General features: G+C 42.6%; 1 protein-coding gene across 1 annotated transcript in view; it reads right to left on the bottom strand.

Annotated features, from left to right (window-relative positions):
• Positions 1-476: 476 nt before the first annotated feature.
• SCN4A (sodium voltage-gated channel alpha subunit 4) overlaps positions 477-11,945 on the bottom strand; it is a 147,959-nt gene continuing 136,490 nt past the window's right edge. The window contains exons 26-28 of the mRNA XM_066588099.1: positions 9,903-11,044; positions 5,597-5,635; positions 477-2,927 (exon numbers count right to left, since the gene is read on the bottom strand). Coding sequence (XP_066444196.1) covers positions 5,633-5,635; positions 9,903-11,044 — 1,145 coding nt within the window. The 3' untranslated portion in view covers positions 477-2,927; positions 5,597-5,632. The remainder of the gene's footprint in view (positions 2,928-5,596; positions 5,636-9,902; positions 11,045-11,945) is intronic.

Below are 11,945 nucleotides of genomic sequence, written 5' to 3'. Positions count from 1 at the left end.
TTCACAATCAAGCACGGCTTTTTTCGAGTAACTGACTACTCGGGCGAAAAGATTCGGGGGGCGCCGGGGGTTGCAGAAGGGAGTGGGGGGGGAGAGAGAGAGCTCCCCCCTGTTCCTCACTGCTACCCCCCCTCTCCACCCCACCCCCCCCGCTCACCCCCGGCGCCCCCGAATCTTTTCGCCCGAGTAGTCAGTTACTCGAAAAAAGCGGTGCTTGGTTGCGAAATCACCCTAAACGAGTACGTTCGCTCATCTCTAATTGTAATAAACTTTTAGAACTCACAGCTAGGTATATTAGGAAGTTGAAGAACTTTTCGTTACACAATCCTCATTTACATAAAACCGCCAAGCCGCTGGTCGGACATCTGTCGATGTGCAAAAACCAAATAGACGCCATAAGGAAAGTAACACGGCACCGGCTTTCCAATGAATAATTTATTAGAATCTGTATAATATACAAGAATAATATCTAGGATCTCATCTCCTTTTCTTTGCGCTTCCAGCACTAGACAGGAATATGTACAGGCATACGATGTGAAATTACACAGCGCTGGAATTTTCTTTACATACATTGTAAACATACTGTTAATATATTGCTGTAGGGATCACGAGCTGCACGGCGCGGCTTAGAAATATTCATTTAGGCGCTCGTACAAGTTCGTGTCACCGTTTTTTCCCCCTCTTGTTATCTACAAGGGTAAAGTTGCACTTAAGACATACTGGCAACCAAACTTCTTCCAGCTTTCACCTATACGCAAATATATGTCTTATGATGCGCTATATTACCTATTAACAGACAAAACGGAAGGTTCAATGTTCAACCGGATTTGCATTTCTTTCTTCAAATTTTCGCCAGGGTGCAGTATGAATTATAAACTTGCTTTATTACTGAGGCCGGTTCTAAGAACAGAAAAGCTAAGAGGAGGAATTGGCATTGAAAGCTATCGGGATGTACTGCATGTTGGACGTTCCTGCCTTTAACTTGTGTATTGAAACAAAGGGGGTGACCTACGCAAAACGGACAGACATGGAGGAGAAGGAAGCGGAGAAGAGACTGTATTCTTATACTGAATCGCCTCTTTATTAGAGCCCCAGCCCTTTCACAATTGGAGCTTCCCTGTATGGAAATGATCCCCGGAGTGCAGCATAAAATCGCGCGACAAGTTTTCCGTGGATCAGTTTCAGTGTGAATCCGCATCAGATGGGAAAATGCAGCGATCTGAGCGACTTCCAATGAGACCGGGTCAACGGTGCTAGACTAGCAGGGCGAGGATGTCACAGCCAATCTTATGGGGTGTGCTAGTGTAATGATGTGGAGAGTATACTGAGAATGGCGCGATCAAAGAAGACATCCAGCGAAAGGGGACTCTGTTGATGGAAACAACTCATCGCCAAAGGGTGCCAGAGTAGGATGTCGAATCATTCTGGTGAGTCAAGCAAAATGCTGCTGGATACAATTCTGGTGCTCCAACCAACGAGTCCAAGCACACAACTTGTCGTTCCTTACCATTGGGCTATAACATCAGATGACCAGTTACAGTGACATTTAAGAAAACAGAAAGTCGAAGCTCCAGTGGGTAAAAGAGCGCAAAAATTGTATCTCCTAGAAGTGGAAAACATCGCCTGGTCAGATGAATCCAGACTTCTGTTGGACCATGCTAATAGGAAGTTAGAATTTGACACAAACAGCATGAATTGATGACCCCTTCCTGTCAAGCTAGTGGAAATACAAAAATGGGGTGGGGAATGTTTTCTTGGCACAACCTGGGGTCTCTGATAACTGTGGGTGGACATCTCAACTAATTGTTATGAATCTGAATCTGAAGGTTCAACTGCTACTAGATGGTGGCTTCTAATAAAGTGATCTTGGGAGAGGTAAGTAGATGACCATTTCTTACTGGTTATTCAATATATATACAGGTAGGTGACCAAAGTCCATTCTCCATAGCTTACACAAGGAAGAGCAGCTCCTAAGACTAAGAGTCTGTCTCATGAAGAGAATGCAGCCGATAGTGGCAGCATTGAGTGTATCACAGTCCTATTCTTGGTTTGGTGGAGGGAGTGGATAGTCAACGCCAACACCTCTCCTTCGGTCAATAGAGATGGTTACGTTTATCACAGGTGGATACACTCAATGCTGCTACTATTGAATGCATTCTCTTCAAAAGAAAGACTATGGGGACATTGACAGCTTCCTTATTTGAGTAGTCATGGGCATTAAGACCCAGTCATGACAGAGCAGGCTGATACTAAGCACAGTCTTGATGTGTCGTGACATAGAGGTGAGACGGGGGATTTGCATACAGTAATATTAATATAAATAATCTGAATACTTCACAGTATCAGCAGACACATATACTGACATTTATGTCCTCTTATAGATATAGTATTACAGAAGAGTTACGCTCAGTCCTTCCTATATAACAGATCGCTTCTGAAATTTTTGAAACAAAATCAAGACGTTAAAGCAAATTTCCAAAAGAGCTTAAAAGACATAAAATGTATTTAAAAGCATCTAAATCTCCTTCCTTGAGGAGGAAAAAAAAAAGGTTGGATGTAAACTACTTTCTCAGTATCTGTGATACTAACGTTGCATTTAGTTGCGCCGGAAATCTTAAGTTCTTGATGTTTTCGAAAATATCGGCAGAGGAGACGGCTCTTCATATGGATATCCGTCTTACTTGCTTGTAGTGGTGGCCAAGAGCTCAGCCTATGGGGCCGAGGGTAAGACTTGCAAGTTCTATACTAGGCCTTCATCAATCATAAGAAACCGAAATCGTACTGGTAATCCCATAGTACTCTGGCACCTTCTTGTTCATGGAACATAATTTACCGTTGTCACCAGACCTTGATACCAAAGGACAGATAAACTTCTGCAGACAGATGTCTCAAAGATGTAATGTTCATTTCTTTCCCAATGTCAATTTCTGGTATAAGATGGGAACAGGAAACAAAAAGACAAGCGTTGGCTAAATTTTTGCCTCCGGTCCGAGGAATTTCCATAGAAACATGTATCATTTTCTGCCATTAGTCGTAAGCGCTAATTCAGCCAGTGCATCCTTAGCATAAAGCCTTGGCAGGACATGTAGTCTCGCCATTTCACATGCAGTGAAAATAGCTATATATATATATATATATATATTTCAGCTCAATTCACCCCTGAGTTATTGGGAGAGTGAGGTAGAATATTGAGGTTCACTATACCATACATACACACCTTTAAAAATGTCAAATTCAGGACATTTAAGACCATTTCTCTAGTAATGCACCCCAAAATGGACATGCTCCCAATACACCAAATGTTGGGAACCAAAATTGGAACTGTTGGCAAGTATACTATAGTCACACTGGAATTTCAATGGGGTTAAAGGGGTTATCCGACATTTACAAAAATAAGACTCCAGGATAGAGAATGGTGTTAAAAAAAATAGCCATTACTCACCTTCTCACCTTGCCTCCAGTTCAGTTTCGCCAACCTGGTCCCCTCCACTCTGGTCCCCTCCACTTTGGTCCCCATTGATACAGGAAGCGATGACATTGATTCATTGCTCATATGACCACTGTAGCCAATTCCCGGCCTCAGCAGTCATGTGCCGGTCATGCACACATGACTGCTGAGGCCAACGATAGGCTGCAGCAGTCATGTGAGCGATGAATGTGACATCATTGCTTCCTGTATTAGTGGGGACCACAGTGGAGGGGACCAGGTTGGTGAAGCTGGACCAGAGGCAACATGATAAGGTGAGTAATGGCTATTTTGTTTTTTACACCATTTCTTACACCAGGGCCTTTTTTATTAGCAGAAAACCCCCTTTTTCAGGCTCTTGTGAGATTAAACTATGATAGTTGATCATTGGGGTGTGCCATTCAGGATCTCCGCTGATCTGATTGAAGTGATAGTGGTACTCAGGTGGGCACTGCTATCACTTCAGTCCAGCACCGTATATTCTATAGCAGTTGTGCCTTGTATTACATCTCTGTCTCATTCACCCTAATGAGACTGATGAGTGTGACAACACTCATGGGGATCCGTATGATCAACTACTGATGACCTATCCTGAGGACAGGTCATTGATTGTTTATTTCCAGAAAACCCCTTTAATGTCATTTTGAAAATATACTGTATTACTTAGATTGTACTGATAGTCTGTATCATGCTTCAGAGCTGCATTCACAATTCTGCTGTTATTAGAAATAGTTTACAAACTTGTATTCTGATAACCAGTTTAGCTGCTATAAGCCAACAGCACAGTTCATTTTCTCTTTAGATTAGGGATAGTGGCTGGTGGAAAGATGCTTCCTAGAATGCAAATCTTCAAAGCAAGGGCAATGCAGACACTGAACCAGCAGGTATTGCTAGCTGTTGGAAAATTTCAGCTCTTAAGCTGGTACTTATAATAATGATGACACTTAAGGGGGTTGTCTGAGACCCCAAACCGCTCGTTATTCATCTATTTACATTACAATAACTATCTTTATAATTGACTTTTACAAATATACGCCATTTCACAAATCTGGACTATGGTCACATACCCCTTCTGTCAAATCAACTGAACTTCCACTAACATCACATACCAAACCATGAGGCTTTGCAGCGGGGTTCATGGGTAGACCATCAGCATCTACGTCACTAGTGATGGACTATCCTTACATTTGGATAAACTGCTCATGCGAAACAGCGCATATTTGTAAGTCAATTACAAGGATGGCCATTGTAATAGAGTAATAAACAGCAGGCTCTGACAACCCCTTTAATAACTCTATGTTAAGCCTGCAGTGGACCAGCCTGTGGATACTGCTACCATAAGGTAAGCGATTTGTATAACACGTTTCCCTGAAAATAAGACACTGTCTTATATTAATTTTTGCCCCAAAAGAGGCACAGTGTCTTGTTTTCAGGGGCTTATACTCATCTGGTTCGCGGCGTCCCGATGCCTCGCGATGGTCTCCGGTGGCACTGCGGCAAGCTACAGTGTCCTACACGCTGACATCTCAGCCTCTTTCTGGTGACGGCGCTTTAAATACCCTGCCTCCAGCAAAGCGAGCGCTGTGATTGGATTGAGTGTTAGCCAATCACAGCGGGCGCTTAATGAGCCAATTACAGCCATTCACTGATGTCATTCACTGAATAGCTGTGAATGATCAAGCGCTGCCTCTGATTAGCTGGCGCTCGATCCAATCACAGTGCTCGCTTTGCTGGAAGCGGGGTATTCAAAGCCCCGTCACCAGAAAGAAGCTGAGATGTCAGCGCGAAGAATACTGCAGTGCCGCCGGAGACCAAAGCGAGACATCGGGACTCTGCAGACCAGGTGAGTATTGATTTTTTTAAATTTTATGCAGGTTAGCTAGGGCTTATTTTGAGGGGTCGGCTTATATTTCAAGCCTCCCCCGAAAACCTGGGTAGGGCTTATTATCAGGGAAACACGGTATTTATAAACTTCTCTGTATACTATTATGTGTCTTGTATTTCCCACAAAGCCATGCAGGTGAGATCCCTAAATAAGAAGCTGAAGCCATCTGAAGATCAGCATTTCATTTCCGATGCCACAAAAACTTCAAACCAGTTAGAATACGAAGTCATGCTCCGGGCACTCACATTGTTTCCATTGTATGATACCAACGTCAAGTCTTATTACTGTAGAAATGGAAAAAGGAAGACATAGGTTCAGTAACAGCAGGTGGGGCTGTGCGCATTACTTAAAATTTTCCATAAACCATAAATAAATATTCTGTGGTGATCGCTTTCTTAAAATATCTTTGTAGCGGTCAGGGCTCTGTGTTTCTGGTGCAAAGCGCCAAATCTCTGATGAAGACAAAAGAAAATTCTGCCTCTTTCAGTCACCACTAGAGGGAGCATAAGAGATTGCTGCATACTGTTTATAGATTGAACTCAATGATAACGTAGTACACAGTAAGCTCCCCCTAGTGGCGAATAAAGGTGGACAGAATTTTATCAATTAAATCCTTAAGGACCAGATGCTTTTTAGTAATTTTATGCAAGTGGTGGTATGGCCCTATTTTTTTGGTCTGCCAAAGTAATTTTTGCAGCATTTTTCATGACATGTAGGCCTGTTTTTCAATATCCTTTCTCACAGAAAATGTTTTCTGTGATATAAAGAGATTGATAAAGTGTCCCCCCAGCTGTCCAGTATCAATCAGCTGCTGTTCAGGACACTAGGAAAGTTAAGCTGACATCCTACTACCTTGAATTCCCCCTTACTAGGCAACAGGGATGGACTCTGGGTGTGATCTGTAGAGATCAACCATCATCACCCATCCAAAAAGGGGAGGTGTGATATAAAAATATTGATAAAGCGTCCCCCAACTATCCGCAACTTGCCACTCAGGATACAGCAAAAGATAAATTCAATGTTCTAATCTCGCTCCCCCCTCCCTTGCATCTGCCAAGTGTTTTGATTGTACAAGAGGCCAGGGAATCCTGTGTTCCAATGGCAATAAAATTAGCTAGTGACAGGTAGATGCTAATTGACCACCCCTGCCTGCTGGATGTTGCTTTAGAAAGATAATTGTATTACCTCACCTGAGCTGTGATGTAAATAAGCCCTATTCTCTTCAGGTCTCCTGACTCCAAATGCCTGCTTAGGGCGAAGTAAGACAAGCATTTTTTTGCACGTGGCGATGTGCGTAAAAAAGAGTGTCTGATAGAACCATTGGTTCCTTATGATGTGTTCACATGTCCGTCTTTTACAGGCGCAAAATGTTTGCGCCTGCAAAAGATATGACGTGTGCGCAGCAAGGTCCGTGTTGCGCATAAAGATTCCCCACATAGGTGCGCATAAAAAAAAAAAGCTCCTCTGACTTAGTCAGAATTAGCATGAGGAAGTCGCATTGTTTGCATCATTTACTTGTTAATGAAGTCTCAGGAAGCATTCATCTAAAGGTCCATTTACACGGGACAAATGTCGGGCAAACGATGCCCGACACACGTCCCTGTGTCTCCGCGCTCCTGCACGGAAGCTACCAGAGCGGTGTCACTCACGGAGCGGCCAGCAGGGGGGCGGGGCAGTGCAGGAGTTTTTTCTCCTCTCGCTCCCCCGCCCCTCTCTATTGAGATAACACAGTGGCCATTCACTACTGAACATCCACTGTTTAAACTGATCAATGAGCTCATCGCTGATCTTTTATGCTGGATAAACGATGGACGATCAGTTGAAGGACATCAGAGGGGGTGGGGAAAGCGGTGTACTGAGGTATCCTTTATTATGTGGGGCCCCACAGGCCCAAATTGTCAGACTACAGAGATATGCCCTCAGCGTAAGGCTGTCCTATTCACTTTAGTGACTCTGCATGTATTGGAACATTGGACCAATATTTAAATCCAGCATTCTTCTTGTAATTTCTTCCTGTTTATTTTAAAAATACTGCTTGTTGTATATACCTGTATATTTTATATTCCTGTGCATTAACCTTTTTTTGTGTGTGTGTGTGTGATAGATATATATATATATATATATATATATACACACACACACACACACATCTGCACTGCTAGTCTTTTTCTAGAATAAAGCTACAGTTTATTAGTTAAGCCTTGTCCATTTTAAAACGACTCATAACTCTGAAGATTACTGGTGATATTGTAAGAAGCTGGTGGTGGCAGCATGTGTATTGTATGCAGCATTGTAGAATTCTGGAGTGTGTTAGAACAGATAAGGTGGTGATTTGTGCTTTCGGTCTGCATGTGGCAGAATCCCGGGAAAGCTGGATACAAATCAGCCTGTTTTCTCAACAACTTCAAGCTTGCAATCTCGCTACAGCGATCGATTGAGACTCTGCCGTGACGGTTGGTGGCGGCAAGTGTGCTCTGATTAGTCGATCCATGAGTAATCGGGGGACAGAGGCCGATTCAATAAGCATCGTCCCTTCTTCTCTCCCTCTTTCTGCATGACATTTTCCATTTTTTAAATTTTATATGGGGTAATGTGTACAAAAAGTTATTTTTTTATGTATGGTTCACTATCTGTAAACTTAGTATATTTACACAAAAATAAAGTACAACAATAGGTTCCTCATACAAGATCTCTGGGGGACATTTACACTGTCATTTTTTTTCTTATTTGACACTTTCCCACTGTAACTGGGGCATCCATAGGAGCCCCAGTTACAGGGAAAACCATCACCCTAGTGTCACACAGTAATCACTGGAAGAACTGATCTGGGTCTGGTAGGACCCAGCAGCTCTGCCACACTGGAGGTTTACGATGATCACATAATTACCAGATCTAATAGAGGAAATGGCACTGTCGCTTCCTCTGTTTACTACATAGTGCTAATATAGGCTGGAAAAGCCACTTCTGCCTCCTCTGAGTTTTCACCTGTCTCCAACAGCCAAGCACAAGACTTGATTGCAGGAACAAAAGATTTAATCCCGTGCTATATATTTACAATGGCTCAGGTTTAAAGCCCAGAACCAAGTGCAGTATATTCACGACGCTTGGTTCATATCGGGTTAACACTTGGTCCAGGCTGGAGATTTGGAGCTCTGTAGTAGAAAATCTGAGCTTCGACTTCTATAAGGATATATTAAGAAATTAATGTATGTATAATGTTTGACCTATTAAAAGACTTGCTGTTAAAAGTTGGAGATTTACTTGAATTTTTAAAAAGATTCAGCACTCAAATAAAATGTATGAAATTACAGCAGTGATGCAGAAGGACAATCAGCTGCCTACAAGAAGTTGCTTGCCTCTAGATATTGGGAATCTTTTGCATATGCTGGAGAAGTATAATGTCTTCTTACACACAAATCAGAGCTTAATATGGTGACCAAAATAGTCACCAACGTAACCAAGATTTTGCAAAGAATGACAAGATTTTTCAGTTATGTTGTCATGTGTAACTAGTCCTGCAGCCGTGCCAGCTTTAAGAAGAGAATTCTCCCTACATCTAGCAGACATGCAACATGTTAGGCATGTCTGCTAGAAGACCCATTCCTTAATGCCTTCCAGAGACAGGCAGGGGATTAGTCAGGGAATCCTGGCAATACTATTACATCAGTACTGCTTGTGTCTCCTGTGAGGAGTTCCTCAATCAAGTTTGTAATATGGAGGGTGAATAATTACTGTGGAGGAGAGGGGACACTGACTGATTACTGCCAGGGTGAGTTGGGCTCTGAGTGTGATTATACTGCACAGGGGCTCTGGATAGGATTACACTGGAGGTGTTAGCTCTGGATGTGACTATACTGCACAGGGGGTCTGGATAGGATTACACTGGAGGTATTAGCTCTGGATGTGATTATAAGGCACAGGGGCTATGGATATGATTACACTAGAGATGTAAGCTCTGGGTGTGATTATACTGCACAGAGGCTATGGATATGATTACACTGGAGGTGTAAGCTCTGGATATGATTCTAATGCTAGAGCAAGCTCTGGATGAGAGTATACTGTGGGGGAGAACCAGACGAGATTATACTGTGGGAGGCTCAGTATGTGATTCTATTGTAGAAGAGAGCTTTGGATGAGATTGCACTGTGAGGAGGCTCTGGGTGTGATTATACTGCACAGGGGCTCTGGATAGGATTGCACTGGAGGTATTAGCTCTGGATGTGATTATAATGCACAGGGGCTCTGGATAGGATTACACTGGAGGTATTAGCTCTGGATAATTATAATGCTAGAGCAAGCTCTGGATGAGAGTATACTGTGGGGGAGAACCAGATAAGATTATACTGTAGGAGGCTCAGTATGTGATTATATTGTAGGAGAGAGCTTTGGATAAGATTATACAACACCTCTAATATTTAGCTTCTAGTCAGGGTCTTTTTATATAGAGACAGAATTTTCTTCCATGCGTTTGCTACAGTTGACCGCTCGGTATACAGAGGAAGCCCTCCCTTAATTTCTTTAAATATAAAGCTACACATCTGACCCCCTTACATCATCTCCACTGCTGCGTGAAAATCTGTTAGTTGTATGTAGACGCTGAGTTCCATTGGTTGCTCCATTGTCAAGAAATTGCCCAAAGGCGTCACTTATTCTATCTGCTACCAAACCTTCTGTCTCTGGAGGGGCTTCCACGGCCGTGTCAAAGTCCCGGCTGTGACGGTAGACATAGGAAGCATGCTTCACCGAACGCTTCAGAAGGTGCCTACGGAAAGCCCTCTGGATTTTGATGGCGCAAACCTCTTCCTGTTTCCTTTTCATAGTGGTAGTGATAGGTTCATAGGACACTTTGGAAGGATTAGCAGCCATAAATTTTTCCTCCATTGATGCTTTCAGAGCATCCATTTCTCCCGAGTCTCCCAACACTTCTTTAGTCAGTGCAAACAAAATATCCAAGCAATGTATTTTATCTCCAGTTACCATCGGGAGGTCCAGAGTAATCAGTTTAATTTTGTTGGGTTTGGGTATTCGTAACGGATCTTGTAAGGTATCTACAAAGTCCGACATTCTGCTATATTCAACAAACTGAGTTGCATCGGGATCAAATTTCTCCCACGTTTCATAAAACATCTCAAAATCATCCTCGCATAGGGGCTCGCCACTTTCTTCTGTGGCCACATTAAAGTTCTCTAGGATAATGGCAATATACATATTGACTACAATCAAGAAAGAGATGATGATATAGCTACAGAAGAACACAATGCCCATGCCTGGATTTCCACAGTTTCCACGGAAAGCCGTTCCAGGGTTCTCCACATGAGGATCGCAGTCAGGTGGGCTACTGTTGAGAATTGGATTCAAGAGCCCATCCCATCCTGCTGAGGTGGTAATTTCGAACAAGCATATAATACTATTCCCAAACGTCTCAAAATTAAACATATCATCAATGCCAGATTCCTTCTTCACGTAAGCGAAGTTTGACATCCCAAATATCGAATAGATGAACATCACTAGAAACAAGAGCAAACCAATATTGAACAGGGCTGGGAGAGACATCATCAGGGCAAAAAGCAGCGTACGGATCCCTTTAGCTCCTTTAATGAGTCGAAGGACCCTCCCAATTCTTGCAAGTCGGATCACTCTGAAAAGTGTGGGTGACACGAAATACTCCGCTATGAGGTCTGACAGGACAATACCTAAAAGGAAAAAAAAAAAGTCACAAGGAGCACAACAAACATTGAGTATATTGAATAGGCTTTCTTTCAAGGGGAATGGGTGAAAATGTAAGCCAGGGTTGGTTTTTCATTGGCTAGCCTTAAAAGGGATGTGCCAAGATATAACTTTCTGATCAGTGGGGGTCCAACTGCTGGGACCCTCACTGATCCCAAGAACAAGGTCCTGAAGGTCCGAGCATTAATAGAATGGCAGGAAAATGTGATTGTTCTCAGTAAGGGAAACTAAATAGTCTTGTAGATATGATAGCTTGTAATGGCTAATAAAAAGAAATGATGTTACAGCGAGCTTTCCAAACCTCTTAGGTTTCTTCATTAGGCTAAAGCCTGATGAAGAAACCTACACTGTTTTGAAAGCTTGCTGTAACATCATACATTTTAATGGCTAACAAAAAGAAATAATGTTACAGCAAGCTTTCCAAACCTCTTAGGTTTATTCATCAGGCTGAAATGTGATGAAGAAACGTATGTAGTTTTGAAAGCTCGCTGTAACATCACTTCTTTTTGTTAGCCATTAAAAGGTATCATATCCAGAAGATTATTTTGTATCTCTTACTGAGAACAGCCGCATTTTATTCTACTGGCTAACACAGTATCAAACTTTTTCTTCTTGGAATGGCAGTCGCAAATACAAACTGCTTATCCTTTCCTGTGAATGGAAGCATCGGAGACAAATAAGTTCAAGTTGCTCGGCAATTTACATCACTCCCATTGAATTGAATGGAGCAGCTCCATTCATGAGCAGACCTTCAAGACCCCAGTTCTTGGGATTCTTGAAGATCTCAGTGGCCAGATCTCACCAATCAGAAAGTTATCTCCTATCCGGTGGATAAGGGATAATTTTCTATTCTGGAACAACTAGTGG

This window comes from Eleutherodactylus coqui, chromosome 13 (assembly GCF_035609145.1).
Source record: "Eleutherodactylus coqui strain aEleCoq1 chromosome 13, aEleCoq1.hap1, whole genome shotgun sequence".
In the NCBI taxonomy this organism is placed as follows: Eukaryota; Metazoa; Chordata; class Amphibia; order Anura; family Eleutherodactylidae; genus Eleutherodactylus; species Eleutherodactylus coqui.
The sequence above is the reverse complement of the archived record's forward strand: the minus strand, read 5'-3'. Positions and strand labels throughout refer to the sequence as shown.